A 26,958-nucleotide genomic window follows, 5' to 3' on the forward strand; every position below is an offset into this window, starting at 1 on the left:
ATGTTGTCACAAACAATCTTTTTGAGTTTTTCTTGACTGGAACCTACTTTCAATTGCAGGACAAGGTGTGGTGCTGGAGCGCTCTCCCTACAGCGATTTTGTGTTTTTGGATGCAATGTTTAAACAAGGCTACATCCACAAACGATGTGAGTTACCTGCGAGTGAAGGTTATTTTGCTGTAATCTCAGCCTGCATTGTAATAGTTTAGTATTTAAAAGAAAAACAAAAAAAGCCTGCTGGAAAGACTTATTTAAATGTTCAGGGTTGTTGATAAGGAGCTTAGCATCCTGATGTTTCATGCATCAAGGACTGAATTCAAGCAATTGGACTTTACAGTTTTTCTTGAAGGCTTCTGTTCTGCTTGTGTGTTAAAGATGATGTATTCAGTATGTTGGCTATTTGTGTCCAGTCAGCCAGGAACTCCTGCAGTTCCCTGTAAATATGAGTGAATATGCTTATGAAGATCATATGTTCTTCAGGCAGACCTTTATCTTGCAGCATTAGGTGAGAGGTAGATCGTGCATTTGACCCATTTCCCATAAACAGCCAGCTTCTTCTTGATTCTCAAAGTCTTAATAGTCAAATTGTATTTTTTTAAAAAGATTATTCACTCATGTCTCCTAATGCGCAAGATTCTTTTTAAACTCTTTCATTTTATGTAGTTTTTTTTGAAAAGGAAGGTTGGCCTAATTGAGTGATACTGCTAGGTTGTTTTGTTCTTTTTTGTCTATTAAACTATTTTTACAGAGGTGGATGTTGAGGAACATCTAATAAGAGTGGATCTTATTAGAAGAACCAGCAAATCTAATGGTAGATAAGCAGGCAGAAGTTGCAATTTTATAGAACTGGGAATAAAGTATAGAGATTATATGAAAAGGAATAAAAAGACACTGTTGAAGCACACAGGAATAGGGTTAGGAAAACTGAAGCCCACCTGGAGTTGAATCTGTGAAAGGCAACAAGAATGGCTTCTACAGGTATATCAGCAGCAAAAGGGAAATTGGGCAAATAGGGAAAATGTGGGTCTGCTTTTGAATGTGTTACAGGACTTGGTGATGGGGAGCAAAAAAAAGGCCAAGGTATTGAATGCCTTTGTTTTTTTCTGGGAAGATTTGCCTTCAGGAATCCCAGGCCCTGAAACCAGTGGGAAGGTCTGGAACAGTGAAAATGGTGAAAACTCAGTAGAAGATGTTTAAGTTAGGGAACTTTAAATAAGTCAGATGCACACAAATCTGTGAGACCTGATGAGATGAATCAGGAGATGTGGGATTGCAGAGAGATATCACTGGAAGGGCACTCCCAATCTTTGAAAGATCATGGTGGACATGAGAGGCTCCTGAGGGCTGGAAGAATGTGAATGTCACTTCTGTTTTTAAGAAGGGCAAGGAGGAGGATCCAGGGGAACTACAGGCTAATCAGCTTCACCTCGATTCCTGGAAAGGTGGTAGAGCAAATCCTCTTTGAAGTCATTTCCAAACTTACAAAGGAAAAGAAGGTGATTGGAAATAGCTGTCACAGATTTATGMTGGGAAAACTATACTTAACCAATCTGCTAGTCGTCAGATCATAGAAGGCTAGCTTGGAGGATGAGGGGAGAGTGGTGGATGTTGTCTATCTTGACTTTAACAAGGCTTTTGACAGCATTTTTCATAACATCCTTATTAGCAAAATGATGAAGACTTGATAAGTAGAAGGTGATGTGGATTGAAAACTGGCTGAACTGCTGGGCTCAAAGGGCATGTGGTAGTGAGAAGTTTAAATGGAGACCAATCAGGTTGAAGAATTGGGCAGGCAAGAACTCCATGAAGTTCAACAAAAAGATGTGCAAAGTCCTGCCCATAGGGAGGAAATCCCCATGCGTGAGTACAGATTAGAAAGCAGCTTTGCAGAGAAGGACCAGGGGTCTTGGACAGCAAGTTGAACATAAGCCAGTAATGCACCCTTGCATGAAAGACTGATAGCCTCCTATGTTTCATGAAGTAAAGTGTCACCAGTAGATTGAGGAAGGTGATCCTCTCTGTTCAGCGCTTCGGAGGTGACGTGGAATGCTGAGTACAGTTCTGAGCTTCCCTGTGCAAGTAAGATACGGACTGACTGGAGCAAGTCCAGCATAGGGCTGCGAAAGCATACTGGACTGGAGTACCTCTCACATGAGGAGAGACAGAGAGAGCTGGGATTATTTAGGGTTAAGCAGAGAAAGCTCTGGAGAGATCTTATCAATACTTGAAAATACCTGATGGGAGGGAGTGGAGAAGATGGAACCCAACTCCTCTCAGTGGCGCCTGGTGAGAAGGATGAAGGGCAAAGTGTACGAAGTAAAATACAGGAAATTTCACTTAAACGTAGGAAAAAAGGGCTTTTTACTGTGAAGGTGATCAAACACTAACACAGTTTGGCTAGAGAGACTGTGGAATGTCTGTCCTTGAAGACTTTTAGAACATGACTAGACACAATCCTGAGCAATGTACTCTAAGCAGGGTGGTTGAACTAGACAATTTCCAGAAATTGTCCAGAATTGCTTCCAACTTCAGCAATTCTGTGATTCTAGGTTGTAGACTCTACAATTCTTGAGTAGTGCAATATTACTGTGTTGGTGTGTCTTGAGCAGACTTGTTGAGTCTTTGTTACTTGGCTAGAAATGGAGTAATTACCTACTATGTAATGTAGGTATGTAGGAGACCAGCTGCAGCCAACCCTTACAAATGTCAAGCTGTGCAAAGGTTTGAAAAAAGTCTGTAGAAGTAGCTGTAAAACCAACTCTTCAGTTTTCCCCAAAGTAAGTTCTTACTGAAATTATTCTTTCTATCTGTTCTTGGCAAACTTAGGGTTTTGGCTACTCCTAACGTGAAGATAGTTGTTTCTCAGATTACCTTGTGTTTTCTGGTGTCTTGTTTGATTTGATTTAGATTTAGGCAGTTTATATATGTGTTTCTAACACTAGCTGTAAGTTGCAACTTCCTTGTTGAATGAATTTTTGAGAGTTGATGTTAATGAACTATGTCTTACTGATTTCTGTTAGTAAGGCAAAAAAGGCCCAGCAACCTATGATTCTGCAGCTGGCAGAATCATTTGTGTGCATTTGTTCTTTAATATAAAATTCAGTTAACAAATTAACAATTGCACTGGAATCCTGAAATGGCAAACACTTTGATAAAGAAACAGCTGACCACTTCTTGTGGGGTGCCAAGTACAGTAGATTTTAACTTTTTCATCAAAGTATTTAAATTTGAAAGCCTAGCACTACAGTTTTAGGTCAAGCAATGAACCTTATTGAAGAATGTTTTCATTTGAGCTAGGTTACCTAGTTATAGAAGGGAACCTATCTATTCATAAATGTTAAAAAGATGCTTCCATTGAGTCAAAGTGTGTTCTTAATTATCAGACTATTAATCAAAGGATGCTTTAAGCTGCTGATGTGTTGAAAGAATCCAGTGGTGAAATCCTGTGGTTGCTGTATGCTGTTCCTGGTGGTAGAGCATAAAGCTATTGAGAGACAGTAGTATAGAGTACGCCTCCAAGATAGCTGGAGGGGAACAGTGTACTTGATTGCTGACTACTTTTATAATATTTGCTTTCCTCCAGAATGATTTTGTGTATGCATCAGGGGACAAGGTAAATGTATGCCTTACCCTTGAATTCTGCCTCCTGTGGTGGGAAATAGAGTACTTCTTGAAAAGCATCCTGTTAGTCTTCCTGAACAACGTGATGTTTTCCAGCATGCTTTTTTGCCACACTCTCACCTTCACTTTGCTCGTACAGTACAGATTTCCTTCGCTCCCTTCCCTCTCTTCCCCCCCCCTTTTTTTTATGAGACTATGCCTAATGGAAGGCAGCGGCAGCCATTGATCACGTCAGGTAAACTGTGTGTTGCAGCTGTCTGACTTTTATGAGAAGCTGTCTGTACAGGGTGGGGAAAACCTATGTTTCTCCAAACTTAAGTCAGAAATTTCCATCTGGTGTAACTAGTTTGTTAAATATTCCTACATTTTAGTGCTTGTAGTTTCTTGTTTTAATTATATAGATTTTTAGTTTTTATTTCTGGAAGATGGCTTGGCCTGAAAACTTGTTGAATCCTACTTGAGGAAAAGCCTACTTAATATATCAACAAAGAAGAGGAGACTACAAATACTTTCGTGGGGGGAATGATTTATTTAGGAGTAGAATATGCTTAGTAAATACAGAAAGAACACTCAAGAAGTGGTTGCAGATTGATTACTGGATAATTTGTAATTTTAATGCCGTTATAGTTCTTGTTCCTTATTTGGAATATGGGTATGTGTTCAGCTATGCTGCTCTTAGGTCTGTGGTGGTTTTTTTTYCTTTTTTTGTTAATCCAGGTCTTGATCACTACAAGGAGATCAAAGAGATAAGCATCAGTGAATTTCTACCACCTCACTTGGTCATTTATGTAGATGTCCCTGTCTCAGAGGTACAGAAGAGGATTCAAGAGAAAGGAGAGGTAATTCTATCTCTTACCACTGTTACTGTCCACTAATATCTGTCATAATCAGGCCCTTATGCATGAATTCCATAGGATTTGCTGCAGAATTCTACTTCTGAAAAGCTTCTGGTCCTCTTCAGTTATTAGACTATGTGTCAATGATGACTGTGTGATTATTCTGGTACATTAGTTTTTTAAAAAATCGAACCTTTGACCACTTCAACATGCTTTTACTTCTGCTGTGAGAAACTCTGTAAAATGCGTGTGCTCTTAAAAATCGGCCTTTATAGTTGTCACGCCAGAAGTCACATCCAGACAACATGCTTCTTTCAACATGCTCTATGATTCTCAGTGCTTCGTGAGAGCCATCAGCTGCAGTTGGCTACCTCTGCCTCCAAATTCCCCAGTTAATTGGTTTTTCAGACCTGTTGAACTGTTGACATTAATATGTGGGTCACTGTGAGAATGGATGGCCGGCAAGTTCAGTTAGTTGTATGAAATTTACTGCTTGATGCTTTCATATTACCTCTGTAAAACTGTCATTTTTAAATTTAAAGCTATTTTTTATAGGTTTTCCGTCAGATATAAAATCCAAGGAGCTTTCAGTTAATGTGGTATAAAATTAATAAGAAATGCAGTTTACTGGTTTGTCACTAATACAAACTCAATCTTGTCTAAGGTCAGAGTATGTAAATCTACCTATTGTTAATTTTTGACAGTTGCAGGACATTTGCTTTTTATTTCAAAATCCTTTGAGACTGACATAATTTCTCTCTTCAGACTGTCTTTTTCTTAAGACATAGTATTGAATGGAGAGTACTGTTAAAAAGAAGAGAAAATTAACTTTAGTTCTGTAGCATTATGACTTAAAAATACCTATGACATTATTTCAGCGTGCTTGATTACTGAATGATTTTTGAATCAGAAAAGCTGTAGAGTGTTTTTGCATAATAACTTATCAAAATAATGATTAAAGTTTGGAGTTTTTCTTCTCCCTCCTAAGATATTTGGACATGTGCTTGTAACTATTCTCAGATGGGTTATGAGAATGAAATGATGTTTACCTTGTATGTTGTTCAAAGGCAATGGAAGTTGTAGTCAAGTGAAGAATTTAACTGTGGAAAACCTGGTATATGAAATGAAAGTTTTGATTTATTGGAAAAAATTTCTTTTATGCCTTAAATGGTTGGCTACATCTGCTTCTTAAAGCATATCTGTATATAGTAATGTGCCAGAATGAGCTAGTAGCATTTGATTTTGAAGTTTTGTTTCATTTAAAAGTGAAGCTAATCATTGCCAAAGGGGAGTGATTTAAAACAGTAAATAGAAGGTTGCATTTGCTGCTTTGTGATCTCTGTGGCCTGAGTTGCTTTGTCTGTTCTTCAAGWGACTCTGTCCTTCTGCCCTTGAGCAGTTTAGGCAATGACTGAATATGCCTCTACCCTTTAATAAAACAAGATATTCTTATATCAGAAAACTATAGATTTTTTTTAATTTAAGCAACTTGTGTTACAGAATTAGAAGCTTCTTAATGTATTTTGAGAACCCACGAATTCTTTGCCCTCATGGGCGTAAAGATTAGTTGCGTTCCTGAGACCTTATGTTCTGGTAGAAATTGTTGATGTAACGGAACTTCTTGAAACAGTGGCATTGCTGAATATTGTAGTACTTGTTTGGGAATGGTGTTTTGGGGAACTCAGTGTGCCCAAGTGGATGGAGGGTTTGTGACTAGTATTCAGTGTGCAGTTATCCCAGCGCACTGGAAAGACGAAAGACCCCTAATGGGCCCAAGTTGCTGAGAAGCAGATCCTTCTAACATAATGGACATCTCAGATRGTCATTCAAAGCCAGCTAATGGGGAAGGTAGAATGTCTGTCTCCTTCAGGGCATCAGAGAATGTAACATAATTTTATGATTGAAAAGAAGGAAGAAAAAGCTCATGTGCCATGGTAGATGAGAGAAATTCCAGGCGTTTTGCAAATGTGGTGTTTAAGTACACTGAATGATAGGTGCAGGTGGTGGTGATCTGTTTAACAGTAGGTATGGTACCTGCTTGAATTCGTTGGAGTGGATGGTTGCCAATGCACTTCTGTGGAACTGGAGATACAGATAGAAGTTGGCCCCCTTGCTGAAAAAGGAGACTTGGACAATCCTTTACCTTTTTATGACTGATTCTACATCTTCAATGTTGAGGTATCAAAGATTAATCAGTCCTTACAAAGTAATTTTTGAAGGCTTTTTTTACATAATACTTTTAACTTGCTTGAACTCAGGAAAAATGAGGTGATTCGTGTAACAGATTGAAATAAATAGGTGGGTGTTTTTTTGCTTTGCTTCTACATTCTTTTATTGAACCTGCTTTTCCTTTTCTTTCTAGATTCTATTAAAGATCTTGAGGTAATAGGTGTGGGATAAAACAGTGATTTTAGGAGCTGTAACTCATTCCTTGGGGTTCTATAGGTATTTAGTGCCATGTAAGAAATTCTGAACAGTCAAAATGTCTTAATTCTTTAAGCCTTCGTTARTGCGTATGTGATTCGGTGGACGTTTGGCTTCTAGTGTAAGAGTAAGTTCTTGACAGATGGTGTAGCAGCAGCTTCTACTTAAACTCTCTGAAATCTGCATTTGTGGGAAAAGAAAGAAAACAAACTGTGTTCTTCTGTTTATTTTTAGCCATATGAGAAAAAGGTGTCTGCTGCTTATCTCCAGAACATTGAAGATGCTTACAAGAAAACTTTCATACCGCAGATCAGGTTAGCAAACTAAACTGTGTTATCCAATGAGTAAACACATTTCTGAGTAAAAATGCATGCAAATCCTGAAATTTCTGCAAATGCAAGCGAAAAAAACTATGTCATATGAGAAATCCTCTTTGTCCTGTGTGGTACGATGTTATGTTCTAATGACAGACTGTTGCATTCATAGCATAATATCCATGTATTATTAGCTATGTGTGTGCTTATTTTTTGCATCTGAGAAGCCCAGTGCCACCTTTACAATATTGGAAGATTAAAAATGTAGTCTTTGTAGGTTTGACTGCTTAGATTACTATTTTTTTGGACTCTCTTGAGATTCAAAGCAAGAGAAGAGCTGTAGAAAAGTAAAATAATTAGATTTCATTAATTGACTCATCTAATATATTGCAGAGGTAATGAGCCATGACCTGCAGTACATTTCCTCATCCTGTTTTTCTCAGGGCATTACAATTAGTCATGGAGTCAGAGCAGGGTAGCATAAATTTGTTTATAGTTAAAAGGACACATCAGCAGTAAAGCAAGGAATCAGATCTGTTACTGCTTACAGTTATTCTCTTTATTCTGCACAAACAAGTACTGTCTATCTCCCTCTTATGATAGCACACTGTATGTGGTTGGTGTTAACGCATTTGCTGCTCTTTCTTTTAGCTAGAAAGAGTGGATGGAGTGCTTCCTTGGAACTATGTATAGAGTGCCATAGTTACAGCTGTGCATTTGCATTCGCATGACTTGAGGAGAGTGTGATGCAGTGTAAGGTTATTTTAGGCTTTTTTTGAGAATCTGATCACTTGCAATTTTTCTCTTTTTAAAAATTCTTTTTACCTGTCATAGCTTTGGTTAGCCTCTTGATATGAAGGGACAGGAGAAAGAGGTTTTGAGATAAGAGCTTTTTGTTTCCTTTTCTACTTCTGTTTCTCTCCCACATGAGGCAGACACCTGACAGCCTTCCATGTTTGTAAAAGATTTGGTGGGCTTGTCAGTGCTATTAAATAAACCCCACCTGCTGTCTGCTTTGACAGACTAAAGGTGCTTTTTTTCTAGGCTCTCCTGGCATTCCCTAGCTAGGAAGTGAGAATGTGGGAACTGTAAACTTGAGATTTGGAGATTCTTCTAGATTGTCGGCTGTTCCAATTCTTAGCTCTGTCAAAAATCAAATTATTTTAAAATTTAAAAGCATATGAACATAAGCGATCTTGGTGTCTTGTAAATAGATAACACTCTGGAAGGGCAACACTTAAAACTTCAGACCCAGGCCTGCTTTACAACAAAGTTTTTGGTCATACAAAGTTTTAGTTTGTGTGTGAAGTTGACTGTAGCCTGCTTGTATCCCCTCATTTTCTTGCTCCAGCACCCGAGATAAATCAGTGTAATTGTTGGCAGTTGAACTGACTTAACTTCATATTGAGGCTGTCAGTCACACAGGGTACAAGTTCGTGTGGTGTATGGTCAGCTGCCTCTGAGCGCGTCCCCGACAGATTAGCAACTAACACACAGCTGTCAGAGGAAAGAGGAGCGAAGAATTGAGTTGGAGGGTTGGAAACCATCCCCCTGAGGGCAGAACTGTTTTGAATTTACTAGTGAGGAGAAAAATGCTGCTTATCCTTTGAATCAAATCCAGTCTACTGTATTGTTTAGGGAGGCTAAATCCTAGATTGGCTGGTCCTGCTGTGATTTCAACTCTTTCCTCCTTTGGCTGTCCATGATCATTACACTTGTTAAGCAAACACCCTCTGGTTAGCATCGTTGTCAGTGTATGGGTTTACAATAGCTTGTCAGATCAATCTTTGTGCTCAAGTCTGAAGAGAGGACTCCTCTATCCCCTTTATATAGAAAATGTGTGTTTTAAATGTGTGAAACTTCTGCTTTGCACATCTCTGGACCTCACTGATAGCTTGCATATTGGATGAATATGCAGAAGCTCCTATTGCCTTTAACTGTTTGTTTGCTGGCTTGCAGAATGAGACAGTAAACTATTTTGTGCCTTGCTGTCAGTCTCTGGACAGACAAGGAGGTATTTGATTCCTTAGCTCCTTAGGACAGCCAAAAATCAGATCCAGATAGGCTAAGCAGAATTTTATTTAGACTTTTGCACAAATTCCTCGCCTCTACACTTTCCATGTTTAAGCTCACGTTTGCTTTTCCTCTGTCACCTTTCTTGAAAATGTCTTGAAACGCAGTAGGAAAATTAGTAGAATTCTTATTCTGTGGTTCCATTTAACAGAAGCAGCCTGGCACTGCCTTAAGTGGAGTGTCCTGTATAATGTGGTTAGCTCCTTTAAAATTGATGCTTCTTTCTAGTCTGACATGTTTGTGAATGCCTTTTAATATCTTTTTTGATACTGATTTGTGAGGCTGGTGCTGGGGCAGATACTACTTAGTGATTTTGAACAGACAGCTTTTGTCTTTCATTGGGTTTTCTTTTCCGGGCCTGAAGCCTAAGATTAGCAATGTTGCTTCTATGGAGCAGCTGTTTTCTCTTAATGAAAGCCCTAATAATCTGCAGAGTATCAAGTGACTTGATCTGCACTGTTAATGCAGTTACCAGTATAAAGCTCCATATTTGGTCAGGTCTGGCCTCTTGTTCTGATTAAGGACGGTTGAAATTGAAGATGTGAGTATACATGCTGTACTGTCACAACGGCTCCCTTTAAAAGGATGCCATTTATTTTCTTCTGTTCTGTGACTGTGAAGAGTTGTATGAGTCTGCCTTTTTTTTTTTTTTTTCCTCTCACCAGTTAAGGACAAACTCTTTAAATGGTACTGTCATTATGAGCACTATTTGAACTGCAGACTATCAAACCAGCTGCTTCTCACTGACTCTGTAAAAACTTAGGGGGTTCACAGGAACAAAAGGTACTCTTGTTTTTTCCCCTCCCCTCCCAGAGCTGGGAGTTAGCTCAGGCCTAGTAAAAAATGATAAATGAATTTATTATTTTCTTTAAAATAACTCATGAGTATTAATATACTTGCTATAAAATTGAAAGTCTACTGAAGTTTTGGTTATGAGTGGTTAAAGATTTCACTTGGCTTCAGATAGATTGAAAAATTGTAATTGAGGCAAGTATACACAAGTGAAATGGAAACAAATTCATAGATGGGACTTTTGGGAAACTGAAACTATCCATTTGTTTTTTAAAAACAATTTTGTATCAGGAAAGAAACAACTTACAGCTCTAACAGGAGTTCTATTGTATGAACTCCATAAAAATTCTGAATAAATATTCTAACACTTTTGAATACTCCTACTATTGTGTCTTTGAACTCCATTTCTGCTTCATTCTGGAGCAGTGGAGGGAGGATAGGCCTCGCAGGTGCATCTTGCGAATTAAAAAATGTTTCTCTTTGCAGTGAGACCAGTGAAGTTCTGCAGTACACTGCAAGTGAGGTAGAAGATGTGGAGAAGGTAAGAGTTTGCAGCATGTATTGGTTATAAAACTGATCTATTGTCTTTTCTGGATAATGAATGTGGCAAATTTCAAAGTTGTTCCTTAATGTTAACAGTATGGCAAAATTGACTCAACTTTTTTTTTTTGTTATTTATTTATTTTTTTAAGTTCCAAGAGCAAAAGATAAAGTTAACGCCAATCTATTTTTTGTCCTGCTAGATAACTGCTTTAGGTGTCTACTGTTCTACTATTTTGTCAATGATGTAAGCTGGATCTACACTACAAAATTTTGATGAGTGATTGTAGGTTTATTAGTCAGCAGAATGGAAATCTCTCTCCTCCCCACACCTTTCCCTTTGCTAAATTTTCTGGGTATCTGAGTAAGCAGAGCCTACTACAGACTGTGTGATCATCACTGGTAAAAGAGTCTTTGCGCTAATGTAACTTATTCCAGGAGTTTCCAAATTTGATTTGTTTTTCCAAGCAAATAGCGTGAGGGAGATGAAAACAGCATCTCCTCAGTCTCTACTGAGCTGTGCAGTGTTTGGCTGTTCAGTTAGTTTTCTTATTTGAAGTGGCTGGTGGGAAGGGCATGGCTCTGCATAGCTCAGTTTGGCAATTAATGGCATAATCTAAGAGGTATGTCACCCCACTGTTCAGCTGAGACTCTTTTTTACCAGTGTAAGATCTATCTTTGTTGGCTTTTGTCGGTATGCAGCTTTCTGCGATCTAGGTGAGTACACGAGTTCCTATGCAGTAAAAAAACTGTTACCTTCTAAAAGCTGATCATTATTTGGTTATCACAAACAACTTGATAACTAAACCTGCTCTCAGCTTTATAACCTGGGTTATTCGTCTGTATTGATTAGTATGTGGTATCTGAACTGCAATTCTTTTTCTCCAAACAGTTCGGTCAGACAAGCTAGTCCTGGACCAGGCCAGATAAATTGCCATCTCATTGCCAGAAATAAACCATCTAGTATAGATAATAAACCACCTGGTATATGACAGGATTAGCCCTAGATGATTACTTACTCCTACTTCAGAGTGTTATTTCCAGAGTAGATGTAACTTATTTTGTCAGACATACTTGTTTTTGGAAGGTTACTAGTGGGATAATTGAAGCGTTTTGCTTCCTGGTAGTTAACATTTCTCTGTAGTTGTTGTCTGCTGCCCAGATATAATTCTGAACAAGTTTGTGGAGTCTGTTCCAGTTCTAGGGATGAAAGTTGCACAATGAATCCCTCAAAGCTCTTTTGAATTCTGTAGTGGCAATAAGGGTGTCAGCTGTGCTGAAAATCTCCTTTTCTGATATGGTTTACTAATTTCAATGCTTTCATCTTCTGTGTTTCTTGTTTAAAACTTCTGATATGTCCCTCTGAGGTCCATTTAATGCTTTCTTTCCTTGTGTCTGTTACAGCAGGAAAAGAATGAGAATCTGGCTGTATTGCTTTCTGTTTGAGGAAATAGGCCCACACCTTCGTGTATTAGTAGATGACTCATTCCTGAATAAGYTGGAAAGAGAAGTGTCAGGGTGATGGCTTTATTTGAGATGGAAAACTTACTATTTTGGAGAAGGGGAGAAAGAGGAAGCTGTTAATACAGCACTGGTGTGCACTCTCAGTCTAAAGTTCACACATTTGCAGCCTCAGTGAGAATGCTGCTCTCCAGTGAGAAGCATCCTCTTTGAAGAGTAAAGATTAGCATCCCAGGCATTAAAAAAAAGGGGGGGGGGAAAGCTGAAATGAACTGAAAAAAAAGATTAGAGTATGGATGAGATTATTTAGCAATTATATTTAGCTTTTCAGGACATCATAAAAGAAAGGAAGCAAAATTTGAGAGCCGTAATGTTTTTAAGTGGCTAGCCACAGGTGCTCTATAAAGGAAATGGAAGAGAAAGAATTCGTGTGACTGGTTGTTTATCTGCTTGTTTTCTCCCCATCTTTCTCTCTGAGCACATCTGAAGTAGCCAGAATAAAGCCATTTGTTTCCTCTCTGGATTTTGTAGTAAAATGCATTGCTGGTGATTTTTATTTTAATCCTGTAAATCAGTTTTTAAAGTCGACCTAAATCTCTTATTGTTCAAGTAGAGAGTCCACCAAGCTCAGCAATCTCACATCATCACTGAACATAAGCAGAGTACAGACTGATGACCTTCTTAATTTGTTTAATTTGTTTGGACAAATCTGGACTACTGGAAGGATTTATTACGCATTGCAAGATGATCTCACATTTTCATTACTGGTTTCAGTTCTAAAAACTAGTAGTCGTTCCATTTGAAAAAATGTAAACCATTTTTTTCATCCATGAAGATGAAGCCCATAGAGTATAGATAAGCTTTGTGCCTCCCTTGTCAGTGCAGAAGTGGAAGGCTTCAGAAGCATCCTGCATAAATTATTCCATTGCAGATGCTATATACAGGTTAAGCTCCTTCCTGCTAGTTGTAGTCTGAGTTCCTTAGAACTGTATTCTGAGTTGTTCCATGTGTCTGTCTCTTGCTTAAAGAAGAAACCTATGAAGAGGAAACTGGGGAAAATTCAACTCTCTAGAGTATCCACACCTCAGATGTGGTGTCCTTCTCATAAATTACATGAACAAAAACAGTGTTGTCATTCCCTGCTCCCATCTTCCCACACATAGTTCTTCCATCAACAGAACTTGGCAGTTGCCCACAAAATAAGCTTAGGTTTTGCACATTGTTTTGTATTGACTTAGTTGCAAAGATTATTGAAGAGTCTAATGATTGAAAATTATTTTTTTTCCAAATCCTAACATGCTCTCCAGTATATTAAAAACTGATCTGTCCTGGACATTAGTGTATGTTGTACTACTTGGTTAGGTTTACATCATTAATTTGCTGCTAATAACTGCGAGGTGCCAGGGCGTTCATTATGAAATAAGAAGCTACTGTCCTACCCTTGTAGGAAGCTAATACCATTGTTAAAAGCTGCTGGAAAATATGTCTCCTGATACGATAATAAGAGTGTGCAAAACTAATTTGGATACTGAATTTTCCTCCCCTCAGCATGTTCTGAACTTCATTTTTACAAACTTTATTATAATACCTGTTGTCAGGGGGGGACATATCTAATAGGAAGTTGAATGTTTGGCATTTAAATTAAGAATAAGAAATACTTCAATTATCTTACCATTCATTTTTCTTTCTCTTTACATCCTTGAATGAATGTAGTGGTATTTTATGATGTTCAGATGCAGGTAATACAAGTTGGTGTTTGAGCTAGTTTATTAAATATGACATGATTTGTGATGGGACTTGTCATGCAAGCTCAAGAACACCTCCCTGCCTCAGAGAACCAATATTGCAATTGCAGTAAACACAAATATTCTTTGACTATTGTTGAGCTCTTACTGTACTTAAGGAGTGTCTGGGTAATGTGTTTTTCCAGTACATAGGGATCATGAAATCTGAGTGGAAACCGGAAAATGATATATGCCTCTGAGCCTATTCTAAATGTAGGGATTTCTGGAAGGGATTGGGACAGTATCTCTTTGCAATCCAGAAATTTCTTGTTGCTAATAAATCTTAAATATATACACACATGTACACACAATCATATGTATATAAATAAAATTTGTAATACATAAAAATACAGTATTTATATTTCATACACATATAAATATATATATATGAATAGATTTTTTTTCTTTATGTGAAAGGTAGGTTCCCATACTCTTGGCTACAGTATCTGGCTTGCCAACTTTGCTTACTTGTAAGAGATCAAAAATGATTAAATAAAAACTTGCCTGAAGTTTGAAACATACTTTGCTGTTGTCACATGCCAACAGTATGTTTTGATTCTTTGTCAGCAAATTTAGTCCTTAAGCAATGCAAATGCCTCAAATAAAATGGTTGTTCAATTAGTCATATCTCTAAGCTRCCTCTTCTTACCATAAAATGTAATACTGGTAATAGAATGGACCATATTATAGTTGAGACTTCTGTGTAATAACACTTTCTTTTATTACCCTTTCAATTTAAGTGGTAATAAATGGGATTTAACCTTCTCCCGGACTGCAGGGAATGCAGTACTGTGGATCTAGTATATGGCAAATAGAAGCTTCTTTTCATTTATTTCTCCACCACTTACTTTATTACTAGTACCTGCTTACTTGTTGTCAATGGAATGACATCAGGATTTTGATCCTGACCTCAATAGCTTTTTGTTTTATTTTGTTTTGCAAAGGCCTTTGCAAAATAATGTTTAGAGCTCTGTTGATCGATTCCTTCCCAAGTTGTTTCAAGATATTATCCCTACTTCAAGGGTTTATAAAGTGGCTTCAGTGCATCCTCCCACCCGTACTTCAGATTTTCTTCTGATCAAGTCTGTTGTATGTAATCACATCATGCCTGTGTTAAGCAATTACCCAGTGTGCTGGCAAAGATGTTTTCTGATGGAACTAGTCTGTAAATGGAACTCAAATATGATATTGATAACTTTGGAGATGCTAGAGGAGTGGTTTGCTGAGACAGTGCTACTTGTTTGAGTCATTCTTGGTGCAATGTTGTGAATTTTGCCTTTACTTTCTGCTCAGATTGTGTGCATACATGAGTAGTTTTTGATGACTGATCTAATTGGGAGCCTTTGGACTTCTGTTACTGTGGCTACTTCAAGTATACTAGGGTATTCCAGCCTGAAATATTCATCAGTGTCCATTTTATGAACCTTGTGCAACAGCACCAAGAAACAATTGCTGCAAGGTGGAATAGCCAGTTGCTATGTAGTACTGTTCTTCAATCTTTTCTTAAGTAACGGACTACTGAGCCTTTTGGGGGAAAAAAAAAAAAACAAACTTCATATGTAGCATGTCATATGTAGAGTGATGGCTTTTGTTTGCTACCTTTTGGCTATTTTTTTTGTTTCCTTTTCATTGTACCTTTGACTGCTCTTTCCTAGCCTCAGCATCAGGTAGAGGAAAAGTACTTTAGATCATATCAGAACCTGCAACAAAGCCTCTCCCAGCCTATTTATTCCTTCCCATTCTCTGCTCCCTAGGACTCAGAACACCACGATCTTCAGAACTGGGCTCCTTGTGTCTGTCCAATTCTTTGGCAGGACCAGGACCTCCAGCAATACAATTTTGGATCGTGGGAACTCTAGTATCTGCACTGTTACTGTAGCAGTGAAACCTTCCTGCTAGGTGGCTTGTTTACTGTTCATTATTTCATTGATTTGGTTGAGGGGAATTGTTAAAGGGAATAGAAATTCTAATCAGACCACCTTTTAGTGTAATTTTATCTTCTGATTCCAGGTGATTGAAGACATTGAGTACCTGAAGTTTGACAAGGGACCTTGGTTGGAACAGGATGATGTTTCTTTCCATCATTTAAGACTTTAGTAAGTATGATGTCTTTGAGTAACATAACGCTATTTAGCATCAGAGCTCTGGGAAAATAATGCTTGCCATTGTAATATGGGTATGATATTTTAGTGCTGCTGCTTGATAATTGTTTGGACCAGAGACTCCAGACAAACAGTTCGCATTCCGTTAATGAGTCAAAAGAACTTTATAGTCATTTCCTAAGTACTGTGACTTGTGGTGCTTTTTGGAGGGAGTATTTTTTGCAAGTACTCCTGTTTCTAGACTGTCACAATACGCAAAAATGTAGGTAATTGTAATGTATTGCTATGTTCAAAGTGTTTTTTCTAAAACTAATCTGGTTTCTTACATACTGTACTTTTTTCTGCCTTTAAATATCTTTCCAGCAGTCAAGAAGCTGGCTGGAGAGAACATAAAGGAAAAAGGAAAAGGACAAATTTGGACAGTTGCTCAAAAAGTGCTTTTTTCCTCCTTTCCCCTAACCTCCAGTATATAAGGAGGTTGTGGAAGCTTTAATTCTAATTTACAGAATGAAATTTTGCAGTTTTGTCATTAATTCTCAATAATAGCAAGGAGAATTGTAAATATTCTTTTGTTTGAGATCCTTATCTACCGTATTGATTCTGAAGTGATAAAATTTGGATGGTAGAGAATGCCTTGCTGGAATAGAATCAAACTTAAATATAATAATTTTTTGCAAGTATTCCATGAATATTTGTCCTCTGAATCAGCTGTGGAGGGCTACTGGTGGCATTGCATGTTTCTCAAGAGCAGTGCTGAAAGAGAGGTAACACTCCAGGCTCCAAGAGAAGTGAAGCAAAATACTGACAATTGAGAAGAGCATAGTGCATCACAAACCTACACGTATACTACAGATGAAACATAAGAATGCCACTCTGAAGTCCTGTTGAACAAGATGTACTCCAGATAATGCCATTTTTAAAATCTTCACTTGTAAAGGTATAAAAAGGTATATCCTTGCACTGAAGTGTGAACTACCCATTTGACTAGGCCCTTGTCATCTTTATAGTGTATGTACAAGAAGTAAGATCATTATAGTTAGTACTGTTCTAAAACAAAGTTTAAGGATGATACTCTTCTGGTATTAATTTCAGGTAATCTCATAGGTTAATAGAAAGATGGGATTTTTTTTTTAATTGAATATTTGCTTGTGAATTTGTCTTTTATTCTGGTGCTTTCCGTCAAAACAATTGTCACAAAATAAGTTACACCATTTTTTCAAGGATTTATAGCCTTCGGATACTCTTTGCCTTTTACATTTCTGTGCTTTTACTTAAAATATCTCCTAATATTAAAGATAACAGTGTCCCTTTTCTGTGGCTCTCCTATCAAGAGGTGAAGACAGTTTGCAGAAGAGCAGTGTTGGACTGAATGGCATCTAAGAGAAGCAAGTCATGACTTGAATGACCGTTAACTATCTAATAAAAGGTTCTTCATATAGTAATTATAGAATCTGACAACTTAGACCCTGCAAAACTATCAAAATCTAATTTTCTTTTTCAAAAACAAAATAAGGTTGCTTTTTCATATAATTTCACACCTTTACAACATTAAGAAAGAATTATTGTTAATTGTACAATGTAGGAGGAAGTTAAAGGAAAACGTACAATTAAAGAGCAGCATATAAAGATATATGGAAACTGCATCACCGTTGTAGAAGGGAATAAATGCCATCATTAAGGACTTAYTTTTTCACTGAACTTGGAGGAGGAGGTTTCCTTTACAAGGCTCTTGTCATTACAGAAAATGCTAAATTATTTCTACAATTGGCAATGTTGCTATGTTACTTATGATGTAACAAACTTCTAATTTAAATACAGTTTGAGTTTTACTGTTCCCACTTGCTTTCAGAAGAGTGTTGTCAAGATAGTGTTTTTATTCAGACATCTGATGAACTCAGTGTTTCAGACATGTAGTGCTTTGAACCTTCATTTGATGCTGGGATATTAGAGCATCTGTCAAATACATGACTAATGTATTTGACATGTGTCARATACACGCTGTTTCTTCTGTGCTGTTGTTATTCCCACACCTTGTTCAACTGAAAATAGGAGGCAGTATGTTGGGGCAACTTGGGTAGGTAATAACATCTTAAAACTTTTTACAAAAATGTGTAGGTTATATTCCTTTTTCATGTTAACTCTGGAAGTGTAGGTCAGGTGTGGAGTTCCTGTCTCCACTTATACAACCTTCACTCTTGAGAACAGTTTTAGTGTCAGACAGAGGGCAAATGTATAAGGACTGAACAAATGCTGCAGATAGTCTGCATTGTCTTTGATGTTTGAATTGCATCCCAGAGTGTCAAATGCCAAATTCAGATGCTAGTTCATGAATGTTAAAGCTGACACTTCCTCTGAACCATCTCCTTTTTTTTTTTAATTGCTTAAATTGTTTAAGTGTTAATGACAGAGTCTGCAAACCTTACATTTTCCATTAACAATATTACAGTTTTTAGCTTTCAGTTATAGGAACCTAGGTGTGCTTAGCTTGAGTACACTTTCAATTCCAGTAAGCAAAGGCATCATTCTGTGCACAAATGCATACTATGTACTCYATATTTTAGCCTGTTCTTGGCATCTCCATTTGCCAAAATTGATAAGGCTTCCTCATGTTGTACTTATTTTTTCAATGCTCAGAGGAGAAAAGAGTTTGTGATACCTAGGCCTCCATGGGCTTTCAAATGCCTCATACCTGTGATAATTTTGATGTTGGAAAGTTTTCTTGGTATGTTATGTGCTGATGGGCTGTCTTGTTCATATGCTGACACATGCTGCCCTCTTGTGGGTGCTAGACTGTTGACGAGTTCTGTGGCTGAGGTGATTCTGGAATAGAAAACATGATCAGAAAGCATTTGGCTATTTTTCTAGTTATGGTTGCTTGCTTTACTGTCTCCTAGCATTTTGCACAGCCTGCTTGTTTTGACTTTGACTTTTTCAGATCTGATGCTACTTGAAAGTCCAGAGAGACAGTGTGTTCTGACCAGGGCACTGCAGTGGGAGGCCGTGAATTCTTACTCCAGTTCCAGTGCTTGTTGCTTGGCAGTGGGCAGGTTTTAGGTTTTGTGGTTTTCTTTCTTCTTTCTTTCTTTCTTTCTTTTCTTTTTCTTTTTTTTTTTAACCCCTTTCACCTTCAACTTCTACACAACTTGCTGTTTAAGGGAAGGGGAATGAAGGGCAGATGAGGATAACTTTTTCATTGCTTTTATACAGGGCCTAACACATGGAAACCCTAGCAGTGCCTAGGAGTRCTTTGCAAATAATAAGTAAGCTAATCAAACCAGTGAGCCACACCCATGTAAAATCAGTTGCATAACAGCATCTCTCATCTCCCCACCTTACCCTCTAGTCCTTTCTCTCTTGCCCTAATAAAAGGTAGCATGGCTATGGGATTGAGGCATATCTTGGTAAAAGGTTAAAAACATATATGCGTGCATATATTTAAGATGAAGAGCTCTGCTGCAGAATGCTCTGCACATCTCTCTCACACCTCCCCAGACCCTCAGTCCAATAAAAATCTTTCTGCTGGGTTTGGCAGCCTGCGTTTGAAATGTCTTGAGGGTTTCCATGTTGCTGCTGCAGTCTCAAGCATGTTTTTATTCATGCACTTCCCAGTAAAATCATGTGCCGTTCTATAYATGCGTTGCAAAATAAATAATGTTTTGGAACAAAGAACTGCAGTTTTTGTAATGTTGCTAGTATTATATTTCCTAGCAGCAGGTGGGGCAGACCTTGAAAATCGTGCATTTCAGGCCCCACTGCTTACTGCATTTGGAATTTTTCGTCAGTCGTGGTTAAATCTGTTATGTCTCTGCAGCTTTTTAAGAATTCACTGTAGCTGAATATGCTTTTTATGGGCAAATCTGGGTTTTTTTCAGCCACCACTGATTTCAGGAAAAAAAGGATAAGTAGCAACATTTATTTTATCTTAACAAAAAGGGATTTATTTCTATTTGAAATAAATGTAGCAGTGAAGTAGTGTGCCACTCATACACGTTCAGTTTGGTTCATTAATAAGCATTACTGTGCTATATACCCTACTTAGTAAATCATAGAATGGTAAGGTTGGAAGGGACCTCTGGAGACCATCTAGTCCAACCCTCAGCGTAGCCCATACAGGGATTGAAACCGCCACCTTGGTGTTAGCAGCACCATGCTCTAACCAACTGAGCTAAACCTGTAAATCCTCCAATGGCATCCCTGGCAGGACATCAGAAATATATTTTGAAGTTTTTTACAATCTTGTATGAGGAATAACTGTTATGATAATCTCCTAAGATAGTTTAACATTTGTTTCAGATTCTGGGAATTGTGACTGGTCCCAACTGCTTTGCTTTTACTTCTGTTTTACTTCTGTTTTGTTCATTGTGCTCTCATTAACTGAAACTTTGCAAAGAAGCAGCAGCAGAATGAATGAGGGAAACTGACTCTTAAGTTCTGTTCCACAGTCTAATTGAATGCACTTAACGAAAGGAGGAAACATGCAGTTTTGAGTATCTTATTTTGCACTGATTTYGAATAGAAAGACTAGGGTTTATTGTAAGAGGATATCAGTCTCGTTTTTAAGGCTCTTTGTCTTGGAGACTCCAAAATCTCATAATCACCCATTGGAAAACTTCTGGCACAGTTAAAAAGCTCTTCCCAAGCATCCATCTCTTCTCTTGCTTCAATTTCAACAGTTTGTCGTTTCCCCTTTGCAGGGCTTCTTTTATAGATTTGAAGAGTTATTACATCTCCTTGGCATTTTCTTGCAGACCTTCTGCTTTTGCTTGGAATGTGCATTTATTTTCTTGGCAGTTACTTAGTGTTTTTTGTTCATGAAAGGGTTGGTCATGGTTCATCTTAGACATACCATGCTTGTACTGCCAACCAGACGATGGACTCTGTTTCACAGAAGTAAGTTTGTAAGTTATTGCCCTACCTTTCCAAAGGTCTGAAGCAAATGGGGACCAGGCAGGGAAACAGAAATGGAAGGGGCAGCTTACTGTTGTCCTCTGTGCCTGCTGAATGAGCGCAGAAGTAGACGTCAGTATGATATGAGGTGGACACAAGAGTCCTGATTGCTACCTTTCTCACTCGGTTTTATATACCTGTGGCATGAGTCAGAAGCATTTCTCCTTTCTCCCACTCTCACAAGGATGGACAAAACTTCAGTGTTTCACACATGCACACACTCATTTGCTCACTCACACAGGTACGTACCCTACCCACTGGATGTAGGGAAGCAGACCGCACCAGAAATTGAGGCTCTGTGGCCGAGGTAATAATAGCAAAGGAATGAATGCCATCCACTCGCTCAGATTTTGGCTGGTTATTGCGTTTCAAGTTTGAAGCTGGTTTCAAGATGTGCTAGAAAATGCTCTCAGTTTTCTGGTGTGATCCACCTGCTATTCTCAAGTTGCTTTCATGGATGAGTGTAGAATTTAACTTGGGATGAATTTGTGTTGCTGACTCTAAGTCTTTTAGGCCAATAAATGCTTTTAGGTACAAGTGTGTTTTTTTTATTATTGTATTGTTCCATTTAAATTTTTGTAAAAATGCCAGCATCAGTCATTGAGAAATCATGATTCGGGCTATGCAAACTGCTTTTTTATTTTTTATTTCCTGTTTGTTTGTTTTCCAAGCAATCTACATCCCATAACTTTCCCACCTTGCACCTGTAGCAGTTATGTTCATAAGACTTTCTAACTTTGATTGTGATAGATACAGAAAGTTGACAACTTAGGAACAGAAGTTTTAGAAAGAATACCTAGCTGTTGTGAGAACTGCAGTAACTTCAGGACAGCTTACAATACTTGTGTGTCGTCAGGTTTTTGCTGGTTCTCTGCAAACACTGTGCATCCTTGTCGTAAACTGCCTTTAAGAGAAACGGAACTTCCTGCTCTGAAAAAGAGGCAAGTATGTATCAGTCCCGATTCTTCATTATCTGCTCACACAGCTTGCCTCTAACTGTATCATAGATGCTTTTGGAAAAGAGAGCTATCCATCACTGTAACATAATTGCAAGTCTTCCTCCTTGTTCTGTGTTACAATGGGGAAGATCTCTAGCTAATTGGGTTGTGAACAGTTTTGATGATGATAAACTAAAATCTAATATTCCTAAATTATTAGGACCATGTAGTCACGTACATGTTCACAGTTATGTTTGAAATTTCATATAATATGGATAGATAGAACATACTCTGGATAGTTACGTTACTGCACTGTAAGTGAGCTACTTCTAGAAAGCACAGTAAGTGCCAGAAAATACAGAATGGTGGTACTTTTTTTGGGGGGGGGGAGGGTAGGGGAGAGAGAGAGAGAACTAAGGAGACTTACAGTGGTAAATTCTTTTGTGAAAGAATTTATAAGAGCAGCAGGTTTTCTGTCTCGGTCACTAACTATGATAAGCTGTGTAATTGTCCTTTAAAATTGCCATTTAGCATTTGGCTAAGATGCCTGAAAGAATGGATTAATTGCAGACTGCTTGACAGCTGGACTCAGGTTGTATGTGTGCGTGTGCTCAGATAGGTTATATCTGTGTTCTACAGACTTGAAAGGTCCAGAACACCTGCTACTGTTTGGCAGAGGCTGACTATCCCATTACTATGGGACATTGGCATGGGAAGAAGGGATGGAGGTGTTTATTAACTGATAAATTAATGGGTATTTCACAGTCTGTGCTGTTAAGGCTGAGCTCAGCAAGATACTTAAGGATTGCCTGCAAGTAGTCCTTTTTTAATCAATATTCTTAGCTTGTCTTTCAAAGGGCTTTTCTCTGCTCTCTGCACAATGAAAATGCAGATGAAAGCTCCTTGCTTCACTACTGATGAGGTTAAGGAATGAAGAGTTGATACTTGGATATCTGCTTTCTGGAGGGGATCTGTTTATTTTACTTCCATTTTAATTAGCAATAGTTGTTAGATCTGATTCTATCTCAGCAGAGCCTTAATAGAAGAGACTTACCATGTGCAAAGGTACTGTTCACAAAATATGCTGGGATTCAGAAGAAAAACATGTGCAATGTCAGACCACTATCTGGGGCAGGCTTTTCCATCCCAGCTCAGCTATTCCCCATTTCTCCTCTGGTGGGAAGTTTGGGAGTGGCACGTGGGAGGCCTGGTGTTAGTGTGTCCTGAAAATGGCTCATGCTGCACTGGGGAGGAAGCTAAGGAGGGCACATTTCCCTTGYTTCCAGCATGTGAATGATGTGGGTTTCGGCAGGTGGATGAACCTCGCTGGATTTGCCATGGTGYGTCATTCCACAGATTTCCAGAGCGTTAAAAAAATTTATGATAGTTTCCCAAACGATTAGAAAATAATATATGTGAAGACAGATAATGTAAAAGTTTGTAGGAAACATCTTTGATGTTCATACTGATCTTGAAAATAGGCCTTTATTCTTATCTTCTCTCCCCTCTCTTTTTACTGGATTCCTGTATTTCATTACCGATTTGGCTGTATCGGGATATTTTGCAGTGTGTGGGTCAGTATGTATTAATAAACTAGTTCGTTCATTGAAACCACAGTGCAGTGGAGTAATATCCTCAAGCTTTGTGCATTAGGGAAAAATGTTAATTGTTTAAAGATGATTAACTCTGCCTTTCTCAGTGCACTTGTTTGTTATAGGTGTGTGTAGCTATTTGTAAAGAAGTGCAGTTTCCTGACAACTAATAGCATGATTTGTTTGTGGAGTTCTCTAGTATCAAATTTAGAATGCAGTGCTTGTCCACTGCAAATTGATAACTGATGTGTTTTTCCCCAGACATGTATAGGTGGCACTGTTGAGCTGTATCTAATGTCTGTATCCAAAAGGTGGCTTTCTAGCAGTTTCTCAGACATTTCAAATTTGGGATCTTTGTAAGTGCTGTTTCCATGTAGCATGGATTTTTGCTTGGTCCTGGTATCTGTACTCCTCATAGCTGACCTGTCCTAATAGCTGTCACAGCAAGCTTTCTCTGAATTAGTCCCGGCAGGATGCATTTCTATAAATTGTTTGATTTGCCTCAGTGCAAGGTACCTAGTAAGTGCTGATACATTTAAGATGGGAATTTGGGGAGGAAGAGAATTACCAGCTTTAATGCTTGTGAGCGTTCATTTGTGAAAACAGATTGAACAGGAAGTAATTAAGTGAAGTTGATTTAGCAAAATGGAGTGTGGAACTTGCTAAAAGCATTGGCTTTATCTTGCTTATATAGGAAAGCAACAAGCTTAGAACTGCCTTATACAGAAGGTTATTCTCAGCAATGACAGAGTAACCCCAGGGAGGTAAAACCTGTGGGGGAACTTAACACACTACAGTATGAGGAAAAGGACTGTGTGTCTATCATAATTAGAAGAGAGCCAGAGTGTGTGGAAGAATTGTTTAGCAGAGAAGTTGTTCTTCAGTATTTGGGCAAACTCAGGGTGGATGTTGCTCTCTTTTTGGGAAGGATGTGGACTAACTATTCTGTTTTTACTTTTCTTTTTCTTCTTCTTTCCTATTTTCTTTCAGTGTTCAGGACAAGGATGGTGTACTAGATCCTGCAGCCATTCCTCGCTTCATTCCAGAAATAACAATTGGAGGCACGGAGTATGATAAAATCTATTATGAATATCGATTGGTAAGTAATTCTGGAAGAGGAGCAGTTGGTCCACAGCTGTACAATTGTACCTACAAAGGTGTGAGTATATTCATACCTTTCCTGTGCGCTGACTGGGTGTTACTCTTAGGAATGTGCATCTATGTGCATGAGATTAAGTTCTGGATTTTGCCTAGATCTCCACCTTTTTGAAGTCTGACTTACGCATAAGAGGAATAACGAAGTAAACTGTTTGTTTAGTAGGGTGATTTTCTTTTTTGATCTTTAGAGGTGGACTAAAGGATAAGTGGTTTTCATTTGTATGTGTTTCTCCTGACCCAGTTAGTCTCTGACCTCTGGAACCTAAAATAATCCTTTCAGTCAAAGAAGAAAATTGGAAACCCATGGAGACTTCTAAAAAGAAGGTTGCTTATAAAACACTTCAGGGGGGGATGTTTTTCTGAAGTAGGCTGAGGAGATAGCATTAGATTGGTTCTCAAAAGTGTTGTTGCTTTAAATAATGTGTTTCTGTTAGTGGGCACACATCCAAAGCCTGTTGTGGCCCAGCACTTTCTTACACCTCATGCAGGCTCCCACACAATGTTTTAATTAGCTGCTTGCCTTTCTGGTTCTCGAGACAGTGGCTTAAAATTGACTAAGTCCTTAGTCTTATCAGTTGTTATTTGGCTGACATGGGATCCTGTCACACCATGCAGTGTTTTTCTAAGGCCCAGGTACTGTAGATTTTCATTAGAGAAATTGTGGAACTGATGCCAATTATCACTGTATGGACGAGCTGAAATTACAAGGGATGTATAAGATTTCTGTTGAAATCTTCTCTGCCACTGCATTTGTTTAAGCAGTCACTGAAGATGAAAGAATGTATGTGGAAATTGTTACAAACCATGATTCACATAGGGAAAACACTATTTTTCTGGTTCTGTTGGTGCATAGTCTATTAATAGAATTAAAATGTAAGGTGTAGTTTTGTGGACTTGTTTGGAAACTCTGAACTAGCAAATGCTTTCTTGAATAGTTAGTTCAGAATTTCCTGTAAATATTCAGCATAATATATTCCTCTTCAGCTAGCTGTGCAATGCAGAAACTCTCCAAGTTCATGTTGTTCTGCCTCATTTGAGTTGTGTAAGCTTAGCTAAAGCTAAGAGTTAAAGCAGCAAAAAGCTTGTCAATATACCTTGAGTTTGTCTAATGGCTTTGAAAACTCCTTGGTTCATTTGAGAAATTGCTACCAGAATTTAATGCTTTTTGCTATCATAGTTTCAAATCTAAACTTCAAGCTCAGACTAAGACGTTTGGAGTCCTTTCCTCCAAAAGRCTTGTTCGTGCAGCACGTATTTCAGAATGATCTGCTGTATGACTTGTCATCAGCATGCAGTGTCCATCTGTACTGACTGCCTTTCTTCCCGAAGATGATAGGCCTTTTTGGTTGAAATGTCACTTTGCAGTGGAGCAGGGAATTATTGAGGCTGCCTGACACACAGCTAGATGTGACCTCAGTGCTGCGTGCTGGGAACCAGGGGTACTAGTTCTGAAAGCCTTTTCTTCTCTGACTGTACAACAGCACATTCCTCTTTGTGTTGGCAAGAAACTGAGAATGCCCTGGATCATATGCAAGCTAGCTGGCTTCCAGGAAAAATTGTGACTTGACTTACAGACATAGGAGAGGGTTGCTTAGCCATAGGAATCTGAATACCTGGGAAGGGAAACAATGATCATAGGTTACTCAGTTTGGTGCCAGTTAGCTGACAGCAGAAGCTGAGCATTATCAGTGCAAAAAACCTACTTTGTGAAAATACCATCTCCTTTCTGCAGGCTTGTATCATTCAGGAAAATACTATGCAAAGTGTTAATGTCTTTTGGAGTAAGAAGAGATCATGTGCATTTCATGAAGGGAATCTGTTAAATTGAGACAATACTAGCTAAATTGCTTTTTCTCTTTTCTGAATGCTTAAGCACTTGTAATCCTTCAGGTGTCTCATGGAGCCATTATTCAGAAGGTATTTTTCCTAGTTGATCTGCCTGTTCTCCTCTTTTTTGTCATCTTCCTGTGAATGCAGTGACCTAGCAATTCTATCTTTTCTCATTTCTTTATTTTTGTTACTTGAAAGCAATCTGTTACTGAATAGCTTCTGTTCAGCCTTTCCCTGCTTCTTGGAGTTGAGTACCAGGGAACCATCTCCTGAAGTCAGTCATTTCTTCCTGTACTATGGAGCAATGCTGTGGGAGAAGTGGTTGTCATGGGATAGGTAAGGATTTTTCTACTCATGAGAGGGATGCATGGCCCCGTGCATGGTGGTCTCTGCCATGTGTGTAAAATTCCAGAGCTGGATCATAGCCTGAAACTAAAATGAATATTCTCTCTTTAGCCTTTGTTGTCAGTGTTTGCCCACAGCCCATTTGAGATGTTCAGAAGATTTAGTTGCACTGAGACACTGAGCAGCCTGTGATGCCTTTGCT

General features: G+C 38.4%; 1 protein-coding gene across 1 annotated transcript in view; it reads left to right on the forward strand.

Annotated features, from left to right (window-relative positions):
- The window catches only part of NDUFA10 (NADH:ubiquinone oxidoreductase subunit A10), a 43,194-nt gene that overhangs the window by 3,510 nt on the left and 12,726 nt on the right, over positions 1-26,958 (forward strand). The window contains exons 4-9 of the mRNA XM_085304380.1: positions 60-146; positions 4,338-4,459; positions 7,115-7,194; positions 10,546-10,600; positions 15,855-15,940; positions 24,414-24,522. Of these exons, the coding sequence (XP_085160506.1) occupies positions 60-146; positions 4,338-4,459; positions 7,115-7,194; positions 10,546-10,600; positions 15,855-15,940; positions 24,414-24,522 (539 nt within the window). The remainder of the gene's footprint in view (positions 1-59; positions 147-4,337; positions 4,460-7,114; positions 7,195-10,545; positions 10,601-15,854; positions 15,941-24,413; positions 24,523-26,958) is intronic.

The sequence above is a fragment of the Rhea americana genome, unplaced genomic scaffold (assembly GCF_003343005.1).
Source record: "Rhea americana isolate MKP2758 unplaced genomic scaffold, rheAme1 scaffold_209, whole genome shotgun sequence".
NCBI lineage: Eukaryota > Metazoa > Chordata > Aves > Rheiformes > Rheidae > Rhea > Rhea americana.